The sequence below is a fragment of the Rousettus aegyptiacus genome, unplaced genomic scaffold, assembly GCF_014176215.1.
Source record: "Rousettus aegyptiacus isolate mRouAeg1 unplaced genomic scaffold, mRouAeg1.p scaffold_m13_p_14, whole genome shotgun sequence".
Lineage (NCBI taxonomy): Eukaryota > Metazoa > Chordata > Mammalia > Chiroptera > Pteropodidae > Rousettus > Rousettus aegyptiacus.
In genome coordinates, this window is record NW_023416289.1 from 10006043 (window position 1) to 10030565 (window position 24523).

At 37.5% G+C, this 24523-nt stretch overlaps 1 protein-coding gene across 4 annotated transcripts in view; it reads right to left on the reverse strand.

The window, feature by feature from the left end:
- HYDIN (HYDIN axonemal central pair apparatus protein) overlaps positions 1-24523 on the reverse strand; it is a 310335-nt gene that overhangs the window by 210021 nt on the left and 75791 nt on the right. For 3 of the 4 annotated variants that reach the window (XM_036231381.1, XM_036231382.1, XM_036231383.1), the window contains 3 exons: positions 16318-16442; positions 8720-8921; positions 2823-3036 (listed from right to left, as the gene is read on the reverse strand). In XM_036231381.1, coding sequence (XP_036087274.1) covers positions 2823-3036; positions 8720-8921; positions 16318-16442 — 541 coding nt within the window. The remainder of the gene's footprint in view (positions 1-2822; positions 3037-8719; positions 8922-16317; positions 16443-24523) is intronic. The other variant, XM_016164411.2, reaches the window with a different exon arrangement.

The window sequence follows — 24523 nt, forward strand, 5'->3', positions numbered from 1 at the left end:
ACCCAGTAGTTTTATTGTTATGTAATATGCCATGAAAATAATACTTTCCCTTTTCTTTGTTTTCATAATTTCTCCAACTGGAAACATTCTTTATTTCCAGTTAATTAAATCTTACCCTTCCTCCAATTCACAGTTCAGATCTCATCTTTTCTATAAATCCTTTTCCAACTCTCTCATCTAAAACTACTATAGCATTTATTTACCTGTTCCAGAAAACCAAAATCCCAACAATGGAAGTTAGCCATAGTTCACATTTGGGTCAAGAAGCTAATAAAATGGCAGAATTTTCCCATAAAATACCTTCAAAAGTAATTTACAAGGTAAGATTACATTACACTCACAAGAACTGTATTTCTATATAACTATAATGTTCTTTAAGTAGGGGGTGAAATGGAGATTTAACCTCAATAAATAATTTACTATAACTGACACTGAGTTCTGATGTTTTGACAAGAATAACTTTACGAAGACTCTAGAAAAGTTTCATGCCTTCGTTTTGCAAAAATTGTCAAGAACCAGAATACTATTGTGGTTACTATTAATGTGGTTACTAATAATGAATACTATTGTAAGAAGAAAACCTGAACAGTGCACATGGAAGACAAAAGCATTACGATACTATAAACATCATTATCCCCTTCCCGTTTCTGGTGATTTTTTTTTCACACAATATTAACTAAATTAGTCTCATTTATTTAAATGGTACCATTTTTGTGTGTCACTGTTTTCAAAAGTGTTTTCCTTCCTCATGGTGAAAAGATACCTTATGATAAGAATGCCCAATTCAGTTCCTATCTAGAATCCAAAAGCAACCATACTAAATGGTCTATTTTAATACGTATATCTTTATCAAGAAGCTTCAGGTTATGGAGAAGGACATCTAAGGTAACCTTAGTCTTTCAACTAGACCGGAACTGTACAGGACTTGCCTGTGGGTCTCCCACCTCCTCCTGATCCCTGATGTTTGCCATCCTTAAGTCATCCACTCCCAGAAAAGTATGAGAAACAGGACAGCAGTCATCACCTGGATCTCAAGTATCAGCTGGGAAGAATCTTAGAGTGTCTACACTCGGGACTTTGCCAGCAGGTCTAAGGTCACCATGACCGGTCGCTCCTCCTTGCCTTTGCTCTGCTCAGCTTCTTCCTTGCTTAGATTTGTAACGCCTTCCTGGTTTTTTCAACATCTTTGGGCTTGACCTATTTGAATGTGTATCTTTCTTGTCCTTCCAAGACTGCATGTTCGTCATGATTTGACCTCTTGATTTAACCCATTACATCTGAATCTGAAGATCCCTGGACAGCTTCCTCATGTGAGAGAAGATTCAGCCTCAACCCACTTCTCCTTATTTTCCTGTATGAACCCTTTCCTTCAAAAAAGCTGATTCACTCATAGTAACCTGAATGAGCCATGCCATGGCACATCTCCAATTTTTTTCCCCCAAAAGTCCCTCCTGTAAGACCCAGTTCAAGGCTCTGCTCTCAAGAAGACTTCTCTAACTTAACTTTAGTCTATAACAACCACCTTAGCCTAGTAACTTAGTGACTCAGACTGTCTTCACCAGTGATTCCCACAGCAGGTCCCATAGAACAATAGTCCCAAAGAAGGTCTCCAAATGGAAGGTTTTCTCTCGGAAATTGACAATGCATATTATCACATGAAAGACTTTTAGAAGTCTTAGAGCAAATTTCAAACGATATTGAACCCAGTGTTTCTGAAACTTATTTTGCTGTGGAATCCCTTTACTACGTTATATCCTTTAATAACAGTTTGGAAGTGCAGACATAAAGACAACAGGTCTACACAAGTCAGTGGCATTTTCCACAAATGACCTTGTATTTTAATGTGTCCTTGTGCCCATGTCTTCTCTCCAGCTTGTTTGAATGGTAACAGTCCAGCAGCTCTAACTAGCCGTGGGCTTTCTCAACTCCTGTTTGTCTTTATCCTCACATCATTCTATGCTTCCTTGGTGTGAGGTGATACACAGTACCCAGCATATAGTAAATTTGGAAGATGCTAGCTACTTTCATTTTGAGACAGTGGGGCAAAGTGTTCAAAAGTTTGGTCTGTGGGATCAGACAGACCCTATTCTAACTCTGGCTCTACTTTCAATAGCTAGACAGTGAGGCTGAGGACAATGTCTGTTTTGCGCATCGATGCCTGATACGCACAGAGCACCTGGCAAGGACTGCGTAGTTAGTATTTATTGAGTGAATTAAGAACAAAGTAGTTCTTAACCAAGCAGTTTCCCCCAAGAGTAGACATCTGGCAACGTCCAGAGATAGTTCTGGTTGTCACGACTAGCATCTGGTGGGATGCCGTTAAACATCCTACAATGTATAGGGCAAAGAGCTATCTGGCCCCAAGGATCAATAATACAGAGGTTGAGAAACCCTGCTCTAGAGTTAAATTTCTCCCCTTGGCCTGGAGTAAGTTATCAAATTGCTTTAGGTCTCAATTTCCTCAACTGTAGAATGGGGGTCTGACTATAACTAACTAACTAACTAACTAACTAACTAACTAACTAACTAACTGACTGACTAACTAACTAACTAACTATATATATATATATATATATATATATATATATATATGAATGAAATAAACTGGGTAATGCATACAAGGTGCTTAACAGCGATTGGTGCCCTAGAAAGTGTGATCTATAAATGTGACCTATGAGAATTTTTGCCATTAACCTTCATTCATTGTCTCATTGTGATGATAAGCCTCTTCGGATGGAATCTTTATGCTCTCAGAACTCACTGTATCAATCCAGAGTGAGTACTCTCATCAAAATAAGCCCTACATTCCCACTTATATTTACCATATGGTCAGACTCTATGCATGTGCTCACCAGGGGCTCGACAGTGAAAATGTTATTCAAGAAGAGCACGCTGTCTGCCTGAATCAGCTTTCTCTGATTCTCAAAGGTGCGGGAAATAATGGAAAGACGTTCTCGGAGAGAAGGATCAATAACACACTCTTCGAGAAACTCATCTGTCTCGTTCTTTTCCTCTTTCATCAGATCTTCACAGACCCTAAAGAAAAACAAGAAATGTGAGATTCATTCCAGTACCCCCATGAAGAACACTGTAAAGGGCTCCCCTGTAGTCCATCCTCCTGTGAATGGTCTCACCCATCACCCTGGGGTGGTCCCTCCTTGCGCTGAGTGACCAGGGGCCTCACTTTATTCTTTAGTCACGTCCTTCCGGAAGTCCTCCCAGGCTTCCTGTCATTCTCAAAGCCTTATTCCTGAGCCTTTATGCATGTTTAGACAAGTATTTTATTTCAGGTAATTGTGTTTCCAGATTGTTTTTTAAATACTTAACATTTACCCAGCCTCTGACACTTCAAGGACAATTTTGTTTCTTTTAAACTTGCTTAGCTGTTAAGTTACCTGGAGAACACTATCTAGAACTAGAAAGGACTAGGTTTGGATACTGATTCTATTAATCGTTTACTGGCTCTGTGAATTTGGGAGTTATCTCTTTCCTCTAAGCCAGTGCCTTCATCTATAAAACAGAAATAATAGAAGCTCCTCCATCATAAAGATGCATCAAGGATTAAAAGTGATCAAGGACCTAGTACAGTTCCTGGGACAAAGCAGGTGCCCGATAAATACCAATTTGCTCCCTGTGTCAACCACAGGCGATTGTCGAGCTCCTTTTCTCTTTCTAGCACTTCACATTACTAGCGATGGGTAAGAAAAGCAGCCCTCTCCAGCCCCTCTACTCATTGATGTCACCGAAGGTGTGTTCACATTATTCCTGCTATCAGTTACTTCATCTGAATTTCAAAGACTGAATTTTATCTCCTCCCAAGGCATCTGACCATTTTCCCATCATTTTACTGGTATTACCAATGACGAGAAATGAATTCTTTAGCTCTCTCAATGAGAGCCTGGGGGCAGTGAATTCCTGTCCCAGCTCCCAACTATTTTCTAAATGACTTTATAAAAACCATATGCTCAGCAAAGTCAAATAACTCTTTTTAATAACTTTAGTGCTCAGGTTCCTTTGGCTATATAGCATAAAGATGTCGAAGAAATGGGTTCAGTGTGTTCTGGTTCCAAGGAATATAGTAGCATTCTGTGCTTCCTTTTTATTGCTATTTGGGAAGCAGTGTCCAAGGTAACGAGAGCATCAGTCCTATACTGTGGGCAGAGCAACGCAAATTTAAGAGCACTCAGTCTGTAGAAAGAAAGGAAACCGTTACTTCTTGCAAGTGGAATTTATGATACCTATCTTTAAGAATAAATCCTAAAAAACAACCATGTATAAAAATAAAAACACAGCTACAAAGATGTTAATCAAAGAGCTAGCAATAACACACAAAAAAATGTGGGTAGATTGAAGGACTGGTTAAACAAATAATGGGACTCATAAACATTACATTTATTTTGGAGGGTAGCAGGAATAGGATGTGGGGATAAAAAAAATGCCTCATACGGACAAAGGAAGATAATGCTCCACGAATTGAGGAGTATAATTAACTCAATCTTTGCACCAGAAAACCAAAGAGAACAAAAAAATTCCCAGATGTGGAGGGGCGGGGGTGGGGAGTCGGGGGCTGGGTAGAGATAGGTACCACACATCTTTCTCTTTGCCCTCCGATAGAGCACTAGAGCCATGGTTGAGAGTGTAAGAAGGAAACGTGCAACAACACCTTGGCCTGGGTTGACTCCAACAAAAGCTTCTCTATGGCTCAGTCTATTGTTTGGCCATTTGTCCTGCTGATATTTATGGTTTCCTGCTTTAGAGGTGGTTCTAGTCTACAGATGAGGACACTTCTCATCAGAGAGTGTAACACACACCAGCTTTCCCTCTCAGTAAAACCATGGATTTTAACCTATTTTCCCAACGGTATAGTAGCCACCAATGCCCATCACCTTCAAGCATCAAGTACAGTCCGGCCTATGGGCTATGGTCAGTGGGGAAGGCTTGAGTCTTGGGTACAGTAGCGCTGAACCAGTAATGCCCCCTCACCTTCAGGTGCAAGCAGCCCTGCTCCTTTGCAGCAGCCCCAGGAGGTGGTAACTGGATGCTGAGGAGGTTAAAAACCAAAGCCTTCATGGCTGGGAGAAATACTCCCATGTGCACACCTGGCAATGGAAAGGATAAAGCCGTCCTCCTTCGAATGGACCATGAGACCTTGAACACTGAGCGACTCTGTGATGACTGTTATAAACTGAGGACTAGAGGTCCTCTTCTTGTTTCCCAAGTACCATCTAAGTCTTCAGATTCCTATATTACCCTAGAGAAGGGAAGGGACCCCAAACACAACTAAGATTAAATTTATTACTACCTGGGTAGCAGGCTCAAAGCCCAATTAAAACTGATCTATCTAGAGAAACACATCATTTCCTACATCTGCATGTGGTGAAATAAATCCATGCTGACCACTCGTGAGGGGTCCATTGAGAATTCAAGGAATTACTGCATAGAGCAAATCTAGAATTAGAGCCAGCTGCTATTGAGATAATGGTCATGACCTTCATGGAGAACTGGGGAACAGAAATCCTCAAAAGTCTATGCTGAGTCTCTGAATATAATAAGCTGTGATGAGATTGAGAATGAAAGAATCCTGTAGCATGTTTCATAATCCCTCAGGACAAGGTGGAGGAAGTAAGGAGGGATAAATGCAGCCTTTACTGCTAAAGAGGTTACTTTCTCTGCAAGTCCCAGAAAACCTTCAAAAAAGAGAAAGATCTAAAAGGTGATTTTTTTTAAAGGTACCTATATCTCATTCTGGAGGTTTAAATAAAAACGGAAAAAACAAACAAACAAACAAAAAAAAACCTCAGAGCCCAGCACTTCTTCCTAGGGGGAGAGAAATCTTCATTTTCAGAGTCTAGACCCCAGAATTAGGCCAAGGTCCCCAGATCAGGGCACATGTCCTAAGGTTGGTACCAATGTGTCAAGATATGTGGATAGAAAAGAAGTCATCTTTCTCAGAATGGAAATGATAAACTGCTAGAAAGGAATAGGTCTTCCTATTCCTGAGTAGGGCTGAAATTCCTCCACTGAGAATTTTGGAAGTCTTGAGGACCTGGGTTAAAGCAATTAGCCTTCTCAAAGTAACCCTTGAGCAACTTTCAGATCCCATAAGGTAAATGCCTCAGGGCAATCTTTAAACCACATTATAGCCAGAAAGCAGTGGACAGACTTTTTAGTCTCGCCTAAAAGTCTACACTGAAATTTTAAATCTTAGGTTCTTGGGGTGCTGCAAAAGAAAACTTTAATTTCTCAAAGTATGCATGGGCCCATTTAGCTTAGATCTTCTCTGTTCCAAGTTCAAGACCAAAATCAACCTTTCTACATTTTTTAACTACAGAGGCTGATGAAAGAAGAAAAGGGAGAGTTTGCTCATTGTCAGGAGCAGGAGAGGTGAACAGCTCAAAAGAGGATTTATACCATTAGCTCGAGATCTGACTGCTGCTTCTCAGGGATAAGCAAACATCTGCCCACAAGCATGCTACCAGAGAACATTTTTCTTTGTCTGCCACTGATGTGTGGCCTGAGATATAACCTGAGGATTTGTGATTTGGAGGTGAAGGGTACCCACACCCGTAGCAAGAGCACTGCCACCTACAAAGGGGCAACAATCCAGAGACAGGAACTAAATGCGCAGTAAAGGACAAACCTCTCTGTATTTGCCTTGCTTTTTGAGAGGATGGGCATTTCGTGGCCAGTTATGTCCAGGACAAGAATCCATGACTAATAATATGAGTTGTGTGGCATGCTTGGGGATATATCAAGGAATAAGAGAGGAATGAGAAAGAAGAGACAACCTGGACAAATCAGATATTAGGTCTATTTAATAAATGTGCTATTTCCCTTCCAAATCAATTTCCCTTCCTGCCCCAGGCATCTGGCCCTAGGAGAGGAGGAAGGAGGGGGTAAGAAGCAGCACATTCAATCAGCTCTTCACTTAAATCAACTAATCATTTAAAGAAACATGAATTATGTTGAAAATAGAAAATAGAGGTATTCTTATTTAGTCATCTGAAGCCACTTTTCAAGTTCATTGTTAAAGGGAAAGGCATGATTCTAGATGATAAAATTAGGCTTCGAGTCATGGTTATGAAAACGCTATCCCGTGTTATTTTCTTGCTATAAAAATATTGCTACAGGAACTAATAGAGTAAGGGAGATAGTGAAAGAAAGACAATATAAAAGAAAAAGAATAAGACGAGGATAATATTAAAGAGATAAAGGTGTGAGTGTCATAGGAAGTGGAATGGGGTGGGTAGGGGGGAGAAGAGAAATATCCATACCCGTGCAGCTGAAATCACATTCTCTATACCTTAGCATCTCTGATAAGTAACTGGTTTCAATTTTTCTTCAGTTTCACTGTTGAAATTAACTTCCTTAAACACTTTTTGGACATAGGTGTGGCATCAGTCACGTCCTATACATATATAGTCAAACACAGAGACGGCTGAGATCACAGCTGGCTGTCTCTCTGATAGTGTAGTATACTCAATTCTCCCCCAAGAGATTATGCCTACAGGGCGAACAGGATATTTAACGCTACATTTCCTGTTGTTCTCCCATTTTCTCTTTCTTGGGCCATTCTGCATGTTGGTACGAATATGTCAGCTGAGGAATCGAACAAACAAAGCAGTAGATGAGCAGTTTCCTATTGCCTTTTTAAACTACTGGTATTTCTCCACCATGAGGCAAACTAAAGTTTTTAGGCCGGGACGGCATTTCTTTTCTCACTATTTAAAGATGGCACAGTGGCAATCCAGTGATTAAAGCTCATTGTCTGAACGGTGAAGCTTCTGGTCCACTGTGTCCCGTCATTGTCACGGCTCCTTCTGATTCAATTAAGGGCAGCACAGTGGGGGATTTCTTCCTGGTTTCCATGGACCTAAGACTTTCATTTTTATCACATCCTAAGTTGGTTTTAAACAAAGCTTTGAAGCTTCCCAGGGCTAATCTTTAATGAAACTGGAGAGGCAAATAAAAAAGGCTGAAATAAATTCCAATGAAAGCAGCAAAAGCACTAATTCGGGGAGGATGGAAGGAGTTTAAAAGAGGCAAGGGTAGAGCCAGTAAAAAAAAAAAAAAAAAAAATACTCAAAATTTCACAGTGAAGAGATTAGTTAAAAGAGTTTGGTTTAACATTTGATTAATTTTCTCCACTGCCTGCAGTATCACTTTAAAAAGCAGGAGATTAAAGATATCAAGAAGAAATCATTATTAAATTACATGGTTAGCAGGGGTTCCATAATGCTACCAAAACTGAGAATATAAAAGCAGTTATATATGTAAGCCCTTCTTTTTCCTCATTCTTATTTTCTGAAGATATCTTTTCACTAAAAAAAAAAAAAAAAAATTCTGCATCGATAGCAAGCCAAAAGAGATTATTTTTAGAAACGCTATGAAATCTGATCAGTCTGGTTAGGGTTATAAAACAAAATACAGACATGTAGATCAGTTTTGAGAAAATAATAAAGAATAATATATTTGGTGTTTAAAATCCAGTAGTTTAGCCAGGTTAAGATTAACTGGGAAAGGACAATATTGTGTTCCACATAGCTCAAATCAAATTCTTTAAGTGAAACAGGAGCACCATACATTGGAACAATGTTATAAAATTTTGACACTGTTGAGCTGGCTAAAAATTTACCATTAAAGTCACTGATTTTTTTTCATAATAACTTTGCTTTACGTTCTCCCCATTTATAGCATCTCAGTGATTTTTCTTACAAACCTGTGCTTTTCTCTGTCTTCCTCTTCCTGGGCAGCAAATATCTTCCACTGGAAATGGGCAATGATGTTACTACGGTTGTAGATAGTTACAGTTCGATGATTCGCCAGAGATATGTAGGTCTTCTCGATGATCAAAGAATTCTTGTCCAGCCTTATATTCATGTCTATGGCAGCTCCATACAGAGATACAAACACTTTTTCACCTAGAAATTTAAAAAGGATAAACACACTTTGAATGATGCTAGTAGGCTACCGAAGTTAGAGAATATTGTACAAGCATTACATGTTTCATTCTCTTTTTTTTCCCCCCATTAATCCAGAGGTCAGGCATAATCAGAAAACTTAAATATTATGTTTGGTGCAATTACAGAGAATCAAACAAACCAACAAAAAAAACTTTCTGATGAGTTAAATATAACAATATGATGGGTAAAAACTCATTGTTGCTATAATTTGCATATTCTCAATTATGGATGATGTTGAACATCTTTTCATGCATTAATTGGTTATATAAGAAACTAGTAAAATGAGAGCAGGGTGGGTTGAATGATGTAGGGCTGAAACAATACCTTTCGATACATACTTTGAAATATTTATTTTTTGGACATATGAATACATTATAACACTTTAATGTAAAAGGGGATTATAGGGCCTCAGGAAACTTGTAATAGCACTAATAATGGGAGAAATATAAAACAAAATAAAATAAAATAACATTTCATAACATCAGATTAACAAAAATCAAACAGCTTGATACTGCAGTTTTGGCAGTATATTGGCAAGAATGTGAAAAAAGCAACAATTTTCACATGCTGCTGATGGAAATAAAAATTGGTAAAACTACTTGACTAATCAATTTAGTATCCAGTAAATCTCAAGATTCATTTGCCCTATAACCCAGCAATTGTATTTTAAATATTTATCCTTAGGGACAATCTAATACAACTGCACAGGACATATAAAAGAAACTAATTGCAGCATTGTTTGTAATAGCAAAAAAAAAAAGAAAAAAAAGAATATCCTAATATTCAATAGGAGAATAGATAAATTATAGTATTTTCACATGCTAGAGTGTTTGCATTAGTTAAAATAAATCAGCACTATCTCTTTAAATCTTTAAAACACAATGTTGAATGAAAAAAGTCAAGTGGGAAAATGATACATACAGTATTATACCATTTATATGAAATTTAAAACTACTTGAAACAATAGTATATATTGCTTATGGATAAAGAAATATGTCGGAATAGCATAAAATGCAACCAATACACTTCCTCTGAGGACTAAGACATGGGAATTAGGTCAAGAAATGGTAACAAGGTGACTTCAAATCTATAATCAGTTATCCATAATATAATACATCTGAAAAAAATGTGTAAAGCAAAATGCTGAGATGTGTTAAATAGAATGGTTGTTGATTATATTATATCTGTGGGTTTGTGGTTATTTGAAGCATTTCATTGTTTAAAAACAAATCAAGGAAAGGACACATCACACAAATTTAGGGGTCAGAGAAATTAACGTCATCAACTTGAGCTGCTTGCTGCAAAACAGTTCCTTCCCAGAAATACAGCAAGGGCCACTATATTCTTTTCAAGAACCATCTAATATTCATTTTTTCACCACTATCTTCCAAAAATCATCATATATGCAAAGTGAAGGGAACAATGACTCTTGTCTTATTCCCACAGCTGTTGAAGTACTTGCTTTTTACAGCTACTTTCATGAAGACAAGCATAAAAAGGGTCTCCTGCCCCTGGCTGCTTAGAAGACTGATGGGATGGAAGGCGTGTTATGCTTACAAGAATGGATAAGATTGCTGTGCCTCAACAATTGTGTCCTTGGAGCACTGTGCCCACACACTGGCTCCTTTGGGGTTTCTGGGGTTCAATGCCGCAATCACTGTAGATGAGGTTAGCCACCATCATTTCTTATGTCCTAACAAAGACATATTTTGTGGATGGTCTCATTACCTCTTGCCAGTTTTGCTATTATCAATCTAGCAAAAACAAATATGAATAAAACTAATATTATATAAGAAAAAGTGAAGCTAGCTATATACGCAATACATTTCATACTGTGGCTTCAGTACTTTCAGACAGCAGAGGACAGTAAATAAAATATATGAGTGGAGGCCTCGATTCTCTAGAGAACTAAAAAGTTGATGAATAGAGTATTTCTCATCTCTTGGTCACAGCAAGGTCAAATTCGGCAGTCAAATGAATTGCTGAATCAAACTTCTTTGGAAGTGCTCTTTTTCTGAAGGGTTCAGGAAACAAATTATGCGTCTTAACTGAATTCACACAGCACATCAGTGGCAATATCAAAATTGGTTTTTTTACTCTGCATATAAGGCGGTATAGGATTATAAGAAAAGCGCTGGATTAAGATGGTGCCAAAGACGTGGGTTCAAATCCCAGCTTTTTTAGGTGTACAGTCGTTCAATGTCTCTGGGCTTCAGTTCACTGATCTCTACAACAAAGGTAGTTAAAGAGGTGTCCTCTAATGTCCCTTTAAACACTAACACCTAACGACTTGAGGGTCTTCACTTTCTCTGTAATTTATGGACCTTGTTCTACTTCCCTAAACAATCCCTGACCATCCTGCTATTCCCAGTCCTAAGTTATGGAATAAGAAACAACAGGAAACAGAAAAGAAAACCAGATCAAGGAATATTTCCACTGCCTCTAAGTCATGTTAAAACATTTGCTTCTTTTCAACAACTATATTTTGTTAGATCTTCTCATTATAACAGCACACATTTATAATAATCACATAATTGAAACAAAGTTTATGCAGGTAAGTCTGCATAGGTATACTCAGATACGTATTAAGCAGTTTCAAGATATCATATCACATTCAATTACTTACTATACTATATTTTGGTATTCCTTTATTGGCCTTAGGAGAAAAAAAGAATTTCCTTATGGTTTATTAGAGTAAAATACATAAATGACCATAAGTTGCCTTGTGAAGTACTAATATTATGATTGCTTATATATTTAATAACAATACATCACCACACTCTTAGGGGAAAACCCTACTTGACAAGTTCTGACTCCTGAATTGAAATATCTCTTCAGTAAGACACACAATACTTTTTTTAAAATGCTGAATAAGTGCATTAGCTCTGTATCTTGATTATGCCAGTGGTTAATGTTACTTCTAAGTTGACAGCAACCTCACTAGGCACTGAAGAAAAACACTGCTATGTTCTTACATTTAGTGTTCATTCAAGTAACCAAAGGTTCTCTTTTAAAAGCCTGTTCTGAATACCAATATCTCTTTAATTGCAAGAACACTGTTTCAAACTCTAGTTGTTGAAAAAGCAAAACTCCCTAGCTGCATTTAATCAGGAATATATCCAATGGAGGACCAGCAACTAAAAGGCATAAACACAACTGTTAGAAGTGTGATTGAGTACTTCCCACTGAGGAGTATCAATGCTCCTCCTTCTGGAACATTGTTTGAGGAATTATGAAGAAAACCCATGTTAAATGTCCCTCCTTGAATCAATTCATACTTCAAACAGCTGCAGAAAGTTCAATTAGATGCTTATTTAGGGAGATGGGAAGCCGATGATCATGGCTGCTTGAAAAGGCTGCATGATTAATTATTCAGGCGGTCATTACTGCTTTCCACTAATGAAAGGCTGGTTAAAGGTTCTGGTCATTGATAACCCACAATAAAGATGAAAGCATATTCTTATCAGCAGTTCATTTCATGTAAAGAAAATTGCTTGAAGACAGTTTACCTCTGTCTGCAATCTTTAGAAAATGACTTTATTCATGAACCAAAGTTGATACTAGAACCTCAGGGTATGGAAACTAACTTTTCCATGGATGATTAACTTTTCATAGACAAATATTAATTTTCTTTAGCACACAATTATAAATGTAAGTAAGATGTCAAGCCAAGTACTTACATAAAAGTAAAATCCAGATTGAGGACCACTGGGAGAATGCAGCTGCATTTCAAAGTCAAGGGATTTGATTTTGCATATGTAGTAATATGTAGTAAAAATGCATATGTAGTAATATGAGAGATTAGCCCTAAACATCAAACAATCTGAAGTTCCATTAACAGGAGAATAGATACAGTGGAATACTGCTCAGGAGTAAAAAGGAAACTACCGAGACATATAACATGAAAAAACCTGGAAAACATTATGTTGTATGAAAGATATCAGTCACAAAAGAATATATACTGTATTGATTTGTTTACTTTAAATCCAAGAACAAGCAAAACCAATATAAGGTGATAGAAATCAGAACCTCTAAGGTGGGGGATGAATGAATTGACTGTAAAGGGACATGAAGGAACTCTCTGAGGTGGCAGGTGTCCCATATCCTGAATGCAGTGGTGGTTACAGAGGTATTTACACTTGTCAAAACTCATCAGACTGCACATTTAAGATTTGTGCATCTTATTGTATCTATATTATACCTCAGTAAAAATATAATTAAAGTTACATCAAAACCCAATGACTACGCAAGACTAAATCTAACCACAATGTTCAAGATTTCTACCCAGAAAACTACTACTGAGAGTAAGTAAATAAAACCTAAATACATGGAAGGATAAACCATGTTTATAGTATGATATAAAGAGAATTATAAAATAGTAGGAAAGGATGAACTACCTTATAAATAATGCTGACCAGATGTAGATATAAATTAGAGTCAGTCTCAAGCAGCAAATTAAACTGGAGATTGAAATAACTAAAATACTTAATAAAATATTTTTAAAATTTCTTTAAAAATAAGGACATCAAAATGAAGTGAAGGAAATAATGTAGTGCAAAAGCTTTTTGCCCTAATGGCTTTTGTTAACTCTTGAACTCTTGCTTTAACTATTGCTTTATGTGCCTAGGACAGCAGATAAAGTCCAGGGTCCACTCAAGGGGGAAATGCTAAATCCAAAATTTACGAAGCATGAAGCCGTACAAGATATGATGGGGTTCAGGACACACTACCCCAAAATATGGCGCCTTGGCATATTGACTATTTCAAGCTGAAGGAATCTGAGAAATGGCAGAGGCAGGAAGGATTTTCCGACCTTCCCTTGAGGCAGGTCATGAGACCCTCATGTGAGAGGGGACCCCCTACGCTTAGATGACAGGAGCATCCTTATCTGCAAAGGCTGAGGGATACCGAGAGGAATCTGAAAAAACAGGCCTGGTTGTTGCCCCTAGTTTACTACATTTAGCTCATATCCTCTTTTGTACTATCAGATTTTTCTACAACTCTTCATCAAACTTAGTACAAAAACACAGGTTTAACCACTTCTTCAGGTCTTCATTTCCTTATGAATGGCTCGCATGTCACATAAAACTTATATTAAATAAATTTTTATGTTTTTCTCTTGTTCATCAGTTTTTTTGTTATAGGGGCCCAGCCAAAAACCTAGAAGAGTAGAAGAAAAAGCTATTTTTCTTCCTCTACAGATACCGTGGTTGAAAACTATCAGAAACAAAAGACAGCAAGATAGATAGATAGATAGATAGATAGATAGATAGATAGATAGATAGATGATAGATAAATAGACGGATGATAGATAAATGTAGACTTAATATATATTTGAATTATCAGATACAGAATATGATTAACTATGTTTAATATATTTGAGAAATAAAAGGGAAACTTGAAAAATAAAAGAGTAGAGAGCAATTTTACTTAATAAGAACCAAATAAAATTTCTAAAATGAAAATAATTATAATTGAAAAATTAAAACTCAGCAGATGAGACTTCACTGATGAGGAAATTATTGAATGGATAAGAAGAAAGTATCCAGAACCGTCTATAGTGACAAAGAAATAGAAAACATAAAATAGAGGTTGAAAGGAATAAATAATAGAATGATAAAAGATTAAGTAATAGAATCATAGGGTGACTAAGTAGAATTCCAGTACAAGATAATAAAATGGAGAAGAGACAATAATCCACATGGGGAAGAAAATAATGGTCCCTACTTCACACGTACACAAAAGTGAAATCAAAAATCAATCATTAACCTAAATTACTACTCTTCTAAATAAACATAGGAGAATACGTTCATAATCTTGGAGGTGAATATTTCTTAGCAAGAAAGGAAAAAGCATTAATCGCAAAAGAAAAAAATCGATAATGTGATTTTCATCAAAATTAAAAATTTCTGCTCATCAAGAAATATTAAGAAAATGAAAAGGCAAGCTACAGACTGAAAGAAAATATTAGCAATACATATATCTGATAAATGACTAGTATACAGAATGTCAAGTAATAAAGTACTCTTACAAATTAAAAGAAAAAACAACTCTTAAAATGAGTAAAAGGCTTAAAAAGAGACTTCGTTAAAAAAGAAATGTGAATGACTTGTAAGCACATGAAAAGGTGCTCAATGTCATTAATCACTAGAGAAATGAAAATTAAAACCACCAGCAGACATCACTACACCACTAGTATGTCAAAAATGAACAATAAATACACTACGTGTTGGTGAGGATGAAACTGGAACTCTCACGCTTTGTTGGTGGGAGTGTAAAATGGCACAGCTACTTTGGACAAATCAATGTTTCTGATGTGTTATAAACTGTGCTTTTAACCTTCCACTGTTGGGTTACATGGGTCAAAACTTCTCCCTTTGCTTAAGCTAGTTCAGGTTCCGTTTCTCTTGCTAGCGGCCAGTGAATCATGGCCAACACTAGAAGATAAGAAATATAGAGTATGCCTCTGGTTATGTGTTGTTATTTTGTTCAATATGGAGCCACAGCCACTTAACCACATGCCCTTAGGCAACAGCTTGAACTGCCCTGCTCGGATATGTGTCCACAAAGCCAGCATCTGTGAGCTGTCACGTACATGTCATTTGTTGCTACTCCCCTGGCTGTGCAAGTCTGTCTTCTCCCTACAATGTCCTTCTGAGACAGACAATCTGGATCAATCATTGTGAATGGGTAAAAAAGATGTGAGGAGGAAACGAGAAAAATTATGAAATAATGAATGACATCGTAAAATTTTAATTTGAAAACCAGATTTGGAGACTTGCATAATGTACATGCAGTCTGCATGACTATCTTAAAATTAAATACTTGCAAAAACCATGTATAATTTTCATAATTACACAGGGTGTGGCCTTCAAGAAAACACTAGTGGCAATAGTCACAGTCCTATATTTAAGTAAGATATTTGCACATTCTAAGGATTAAAGTAACTGGATCTTACATAGACTAGTGGGCACACATAAGACCATTCTGACTGGGGGTTATATTTTTAAAATGTTAGACAAAATGCAGCAATAAATCAAATTGAAAACACGTGGAAGATTTACTTTCAAGTTCTATTTACATATAAATAATCTCAATCTACTAGTGTGACATTGGTATAGGTTCCTTCCTGAGTTATGTATTTCTGAAGCTTTCAAGCATTGGAGAAACCAATCAGGCAGGATTTATATCTGCCTCAACATTATTTCTGTTGGAGGCGTTCATTCTTTTGTTCTTTACCTTGAGAATCACATTTTACTCTAATGCAGCCAAAATTACCATTTCCTATTTTATTTCATCATATTTTCCATCTGACCTTTATTAACACATAGAACTTTTAACAAATAATGCATACCTGTGTCGTAATACACAATAAGCCTCTTGCTATGATTGCCCACAGTCTGTGGCTCAAAATCCACTTCCAGTTGCATGGACTCTCCCACATTAAGGGTTCCAAACGACGGCTCTACAGAGAAAGGCCTGCAATGCACGTGAGACACACATTCAGAACACATTCTTGACTAGTATGAGGGAGGAGGAGATGATACTCTGCAGACAGCTCAGACCCAACACTATATTTCAGTGATTCAGAAGTAGACTTTTCCCTGTGATGTGAAAACACTTTAGTTTTAATGTTAAAACAACAGTAACAGATCCAGAAATTCAAGAGAAACTTAAATGACACGGTAATATTCTTGTTTGTGTCCTCACCATTCAGCCATCCTTTTAACATTCATTGAGTTTGTCCCAATAAGGGACAAACTTACAACATGTATGCAAATACTGTAATTTGCAAAAGAACAGTACTTTCAAGGGGATAAAAATCAAGTTTTGTAAGAGTTCAGAGAAAAGAGTGCTTCATAATGGAAAAATATATCAGAATCCCAAAAGAAAACTGATCACGGAATCACTTAAGTCTAATATGAGGGCACTTTAACAAAGTGTCTATTTAAAGGGGGGAAACGGTATAGGGGAACTACAAAAGGTAACTCATTCATCCAAGCTCATTAACAACATAGCTGTTACTCTAGGCCTAAAGAGCCAAGGAGGAGTGGTGTTAAAACCCACAAGAGTTCTAAGAGAATGCTACCTTATGAGGAGCAAGGAGCTTTAGTCAAGACAGCCAGCCAGCCAGCCCCGGTGGCCTCACAGAGAAGACACTAGGGAGAAAAATGTCCTACCTCACATCTTCCTGTCTAATTGTCCACTGGGACTCCTATTGGCTGAACCCAACTGGAAGCCAAAGGCATAGGAGCCTGATCACCTATGCCATACAGGTCAGCATCCTGGGTGAGGGCAAGATGGAGATGCGTGGAAAGCATTTGGAAAGGCAACTTAGGAATAGGTTCTATGCCTTGAAAATAGAATTGGGGCATGTAGACACTATGGGAAGGTAGGATGGATTTGGAAACAGGAACTAGTTTTGTTTAATTGCCCTGGAAGAAAGTAGTAAGAGAGAAACTAGATCTGATCATGAAGCATCTTAAACAATTAAGAGTTTTCCTTTGAAATAGGAACCCAGCCCATTTAATTATTTTCACGGTCCATTTCACTTCTTCAAAATGCTAGTTTTTCAAAAACAATGTATCTGGCAGACTAAGCTGTTTCTGATTATTTCTTTATATGACAATCATTTTTGAAGTCTTCATTCCTTAAATCTTCCTTTAGGTAATGAAATCAATTTCCAAAAACCTGAGCTTTCTTCTATGAGTATACAGAGCTTATGGTAAAGATTGCACTTGGTGGTACCCGAACTTATTACTTCAGGACCTCTAGTGCTTCCCCCAACAGGCAATTGTTTATTTTCTGTGGTACACTCTCCTTTCACTTCTTTATTTTTCTATTCCTTGGTCTGTCCTTTTCCCATAACTACAGCACCAAGCCTCCAATGAAGCCCAGGAATTGCTGTAGAGGTACTGGTTACTAGCCTGGAGTCAACTGAATAAGTTCAAAACCCAGCTCTGCCATGACCTTGAGCAAGTCATTGAACCTTGAGTTTCCTTATCTATAAAATGAGGGTAATGACACGACCTTCTTCATAGGGTTGTAGTGAGGACTAATGGAGCTGATATAGGTAAAGTTCTTAGCGTCATGCCCGGCAAACAGGAGGTGCTAAACAAGTATTTATTATCTTTGCTATCTCCCTCACTGGCAGCCCCTAGATAGAGGATGCTCCTGGGGATGATCTTGGGTATTTAGATGAGTTCAAGTTTTTATAATTCTCTCAATGCTTCATATTGCTCTAGAGATTTTGTAAAACACACACACACACACACACACACACACATAATAACACATCAATCTCTTGTTCAAACATTACAGTCATCCTCATAATCTATATAATAAAGTTCAAAGTCCTAGGCATTCGAGGTCCCACACAATCTGCTCCTGAGCAGTTTTTGCACTCTCATTAAACACACACATCTGTACAAATATCCCATACACCTGTTACATTCCAAGTCATGGTGGGGTGGGATGGGACAGAAGGGCTCTAGTCTCTTTACCCATAATCTCCCCTAGAACTGCACTTCTCCCTGCCAATCAGACTGTGCCCCGCTACACAGACATTCCAGAACTGAGGAGGTCACATAGGAATACTCACCATTTTCCGCATGTCATACTCCTTCCACAGTCACTTGTCACAGCCCAGACTCAAATCACCTCTTAAATAGAATCTTCCCTGATTCCCCTTCTTGTTAATAACGTCTCCTTCCTCTCAGAAGCTCTAACTTTCTTTTTTACTTCTTACTTCAGTTCATCTTGTACTATATAGTTAATTTTCATGTCTACATCCCTCAATAGCTAGACTCTTGAGATGAAAGCAAAGGGAAAGCAAACAAAATTTCACGAGCACATACTCTATGCTTGTACTACCTTGGACACTTTACATAGGCTAATTCTTTTAATCTTCAAAAAAAAAAAAACCTTGAGAAAGTAGGTATTGTTATTTTTATTTTAGACATGACAAAACAGATGCTCTAAAAGGGCAGGCAACTGTCCCAAAGTTACCCAACTAGGTAATGGTGGAGCTAAAGCGGAAGCCTGCCTTGAAGTTCAGATTCTGTCTGTCTACCCCAAACCACCCCAGAAGGTAGAAGCAACCTGGTTAGAGTCATCTTTGTGTCTCTCACCATCCCATGCACAATTCTTTACTCACAGGAGCCACTCAGAAGAGGCTGTCAAACTGAATTACAATCAACTTTTAGAGGGAAATAAAGATATCAGTAATCATTAATTAATCCTTACAACATCTTGGTGGAACAGAGAAGAGGAGCAGACCTTTGGTATCTCAAGAATCTCTGCTTCATGGCAGATGAAGTTGAGTATCGCAGTCTCAAAAGTTCCTTTCTTCCTATGGCCTCAGTAAGAACCTGAAGCATTGAAAACTAAGTCCAATTTCCTGGCTTTGGGAACAACATAATCTATTGTAATATTTTCTTCTAGCTTTGCCTCCGAGTTCCTAATATTTTCCTCCCTACACTGAAAATGAAATTGATTTCATTTTCTTTTCAAATATTTCTTGCAAAAGAACAGTTTTGAAATGAATTAGATAGTATTACATTGCAGAACATAAGCTAATTTTCTGTGGAAAAAAGTGACTGTTCTCTAAGACCTTCAGAAACCCAAATTCCATACAGTGGTAATAGATACCTACCTGTTGGGCTAATGGTTGGGTTTCTATTACACTAAACTTCTTCAGTACATAGAAAGTCACTTGGAATAGCCATTGCTACTTAGAGCTGCCTAAGCGCTCTCAATAAATCAGATGTTAATTGGGTAGAATATGTTAAGTTCTGGTGCTTAAACATTGTCTGTAATTTGATTTTTTTTTATTTCATTTTACTAAAGGCAGGCAGGCTGAACAGGCTAGAAAACATCAATCATCAGAAAATGCTCCTACCAAGAGAAAAAAAAATACTGTTACTCAAGGATATAAGGCTGGCTCTCCCTGCCGAAGTGCTTGGTTTTAACATCAAATCCTCATTGATACTAAATACTTGATTAGGGAGGGAACTCGGGATTGTGAAAAGTCACGATCCATGAGGAAAAGTTTGAGAGATTTTGAAAGATTTTTGTTTAATCCACTATGAACTGCTTTTAAGAACTAAAACTATTCCATCTAAATGATTCAATATTTTAGCAGAAGACTAAATATCGGTTCTATTTCTATTATATTAAATATTGAATATAATAGTACTTTTTCTTCAGATAAGCTCTCTTATTAACTGATTCCTCACTTGAGGTTTTAGATTTTGAAATTGCTTCTTAATCCTTTCTATTTCACGTTCCAAAATTAATCCCACTTTAACAGTAAAAGTAATTCTGGTACCTACTAGAGTTTTAGGTCAAATTTGTAATAAAGTTGAAGAGTAATCGTTTATGTTCTCTGTATATTTTATAGCATGTTACAGCTCCTTTTATTAATGCAAAAAATATGCTTACTTTATAGTACTTGGAACATGTTTATTTTAAATTATTGTAGAGGTTTATAGTTGTAGTTTTGCCGTTGTGATATATGTTGGTCAAGCATCCTATAAACATTTATTGAGCACTTATTTATTCTAGACACTCTGCTAGATGCTGGGGCATACAAATGAAAAGAGTCAGATACAATCCTTGCATTTGAAATGCTCACATTCTAATGGTGGCAACAGACACATAAAGGAAGTTTTATTTTTTATAATTTATATAAACCTAACCATTTGTAAACTTAACCATAATTGCTTCAATGAAAAGAATGTGATATGTCTTTTAAATAATTTCCTGTGAGATATTGTTTCTAACTGTACGTTGACTCTGTAAGTGCAAAGACCGAGAGTAGACATTGTGTTTTTGACTCCACATTCTCTAATTATATTCACTGCTCTACCATGTCTATTGACTATCATATTAACTTAAAAAGTGGTCTCCAACCCTGTCTGGGCAACACAATCACCTATGCATTTTTTTTTTTTAATGGATACTTGTCAAGGAATCTCCCTAGAGATTCTGATTCCACACAATGTAACCACAAATTCAACTGCATCCTTTCTCATTGTTGCCATCGGGGTTCTCAGTTTTAAACAACAGAGACCAACTCTGGCTAACTTAAATAGAAAAGGAATTTATTGGAAAGATTTGAGGTAGCTCACAGAATTGACACCATGGGTGGAAAACATGCATTTTGTGAAAAGAACATAAAACTACTATTTCATGCAGAATCTAAAAAGGAAAACAAAAATATTTGCAGACAGGGAATTTAATCGAGAGACGTGGTTACACAAGAGATGGGAGTGATGAAAAGCCCACTGTAAGACAATGAGATAACTCAAGGATTAGTAACAGTGGTAAGCCATTTCCAACCCTGGGTTGGAGACAAAAGGAGAGGAGGAAGTGTTACCAGATCCTGGGGACCTGGCAGAAGTTAAAACCATAGCAGTTCTATCCAACAGGAACTAGAGCCATAGAGAATATACAGCTGCCTGTTAAAGACTTTGATGAAATCAGGGAAAGAGAAGAAGAAATACCCTGTCTTATTCCTACCCTCCAATCTCCTTCTAGTGCCCTCCACTTGTCAAACCCAGCTGGAATCCAGCTGATTCCAGAGCCTACAAGTACTAAAACAGCCTCACAGTGATACTGAGTAGAGTAGGGGAAGGGCGAGGATGGATTTGAGAGATAACAAGCCCAGAACTGGTCTGTTGTTTGTTTTAATCCAAGTCTTGTTATTTAATTCAGATAAGTCATCTCCCTTCTCAGACCTTACTCCCTTTGTCTGTAAAATGGGAATGTTACACTAGAGATTATAATGTCTTTATGATTCCTGGCTAGTCCTTTAGTTAGTTGGCTCACCATTTTACCTTAGAAGTGTTTCTATATTAGAAGATGATTCACATTCATAGCTATATGGATAGAAAAGTTTGAGATCCTTTCCTGTAACTTCATACTATCTGTGAAGTGATTTAGTTTTACTTTATAGGAATTATATATGGAAAAAAATTGTTATTTATGTGTAGTTTCTAAGATTCAGCCAAACAATCTGGAAGATATGCTGCCTGCACTTGTTTTTCCACCTTTGGTGGATTCTCTTTTTCATTGGAAAAATACCAGTGTAACAGGAAGCTTTTAATGTGTATTATACAGATGGTGGTTGTGGGAGGCCCTTTTTAAATCAAAAAGACTGGTTCTTTCTAAGTCACGGTGAGCCAGTTGAACAACATGCTTCCGTCTCCTTCAATCAAAATACATGAGTCTCACCATGAAATGACAAACAAAGGCTATATAAGCACTTATAGGCATCAGGAGACACTGATTCCAAAAAAACTTTTCCATTGCTTTTGATCAGCGATTTATCTAAAGTGGTTCAGAGTCCTGTTTCCACCTAGGATACAGAGAGCTGGAAAGGGTGCCTCTCCCACCCTAACAATGAAAAAAAAAAATAAAGGATAAATAACAAAATCACAACTTTTCTTGAATCCATCAGAGGCTGAGGTTGGAGGCCAAACAAGTGACCTGAAATCTAAAAATGGACAATTCCCCACCTCCCAAGGGACATGAGACATGTGCAAACTCTGTCTGCTTGAACTTCCCTACAAGCAGAAGAAACAGTGAAAGAGAATGGAGTAGGAGAAATATTTGAAGAGCTAACGGCTGAAATTTTCCAAAAATAACAAAAGATCAAGGAAGCTCAGAGAAACTCATGCAGGACTGAAACCAAACTAAACAAAAGCAGAATAAATTCCTTAAAACAAAAAAAAACAAAACCCATACCTAGACACATCATAGTCAGACTGCTAAAAACCAAATATAAAAACAAAATCTTGAAAGAGGACCAAGAAAAAAACATACAGAAGAACAAAGATAAGAGTTATAGCAGACTTCTTGTGAGAAAAATGTAAGCCAAAAACAATAAAGTGGCATCTTTAAAGTACCAAAAAAATATATATGTTATAGTACTGTCAACTCAGAATTCTACATTGTAGAGAAAATGGCTTTCAAAACTGATGCAAAATACGCTTTTTAAAAATAAAAGTGAGAGAATTTCTAGTAGACCTGTGCTACAAGAAATATTAATCGTTTTTCAGCCAGGAGAAATACAGTATTAGATAGAAACTTGGATCCACCTGAAATAGTTCAGAGAGAGTGGTGCTCCTGGAGCACAAATTCCTTCCCAAGGGACGGGCCTTCGACCTGCACCATGGCAGACCTGTTACCTACAATACGGCGGACCGAGTAACCTCAAAATTCTTCTACTAGGAAATACCTAGAGAGACCAGATAAATATAAGTTACATAAATGTATGGCTGAGCATGCAAACAAATAAGGCAAATCCACAAGATTCAAAAGCAAAGAGGAAGCTAAGAACCAAAGCAGTTAGCTGCTAAGCTAATGCCGAGTCTGCCCTGGGTTCCTATAACCCATAACCTTAGAGCCTGGGTTTTAACAGTCCTGCCTTTGGATGGTCAAGTCAGGGAGCCAATAACAAAATCCCCAAATAAAACTGGGGAACATGAAGGGCCAGTAAACCATTCTCCCATTAGCACAAGGAAAAATGTCTGTCTTGGTTTTGAGACAAAGAAACAGTTTCTCCGGGGAGTCATAACTTTGGACATGTGTCTTATGTAGGTCTGGAGTTTGAATATGCACTATAAGTCCACAAATCCCTCAGACAAAAAATTACCAAAACATAGTCGACTTAGTCTAACTTTTGTGAACCAGGTAGAAGAAAACACTAATCCTTTCTGGAGATATGCATCCTTAAACCAGCAAAGGATTCCACAGATAAAACCCTTCTGAAAATGAGTTCACAATCTAGATCAATATACACACTATTCATTTTAAAGTCATAGAAAAGAACTTAACCCTCTGCTTCCTGTTTTCCCAGGCTGATCATTCTTGCCATGATCCTGCTGATCAGCCACCATTCTCATGTCTAGCAATCATTCTTTTTCTTGAGGGCAAGAATTGTCTCATCATCCTTTATATTGTCCCAAGGTGTCTACTACCCTGTAATTATTCCATAAATAATTAGATGCACTCCTTCACTTAGTAGCTATGTGCTCTTGAGCAAGTTATATAACCTCCTTACTGCTCAGTTTTCTCATCATCAAAGCCAGCAACAGCAGGCTAAGTTCTTCTTCCTCTATTTTAAAAACTCTTGTGATTACATTGCGCCCACTCAGATAATCCAAAATAATTTCCCCATTTCTAATCAAGATGGTGAAGTAAGTAAATTCTGTGCTTGCCTCCTCTCACAACCACCTTAAAATTATAACTAAACTACAGAACGATCATCACTGAGAATCACCTGACATCTAGGTAAAGAGAAGTCCTACAACTAAAGACGTAGAGAAGAAGCCACCTAGAGACTGACAGAAGGGGTGAAGGTGAGGATTGGGCTGACCCCACACCTACATGTGGTATTTAAAAATCAGAAAGGATATCTTGGCTGTGGAGGTCCCCCCAAAGGAGCCGATCCACACTAGACCCCCCATCCCAGGGTTCCAGGTATCAGACCCACACTAGACCCCCATCCCAGGGTTCCAGGGCCAGGAAGATTAGTCTACACAACTTCTAGCTGT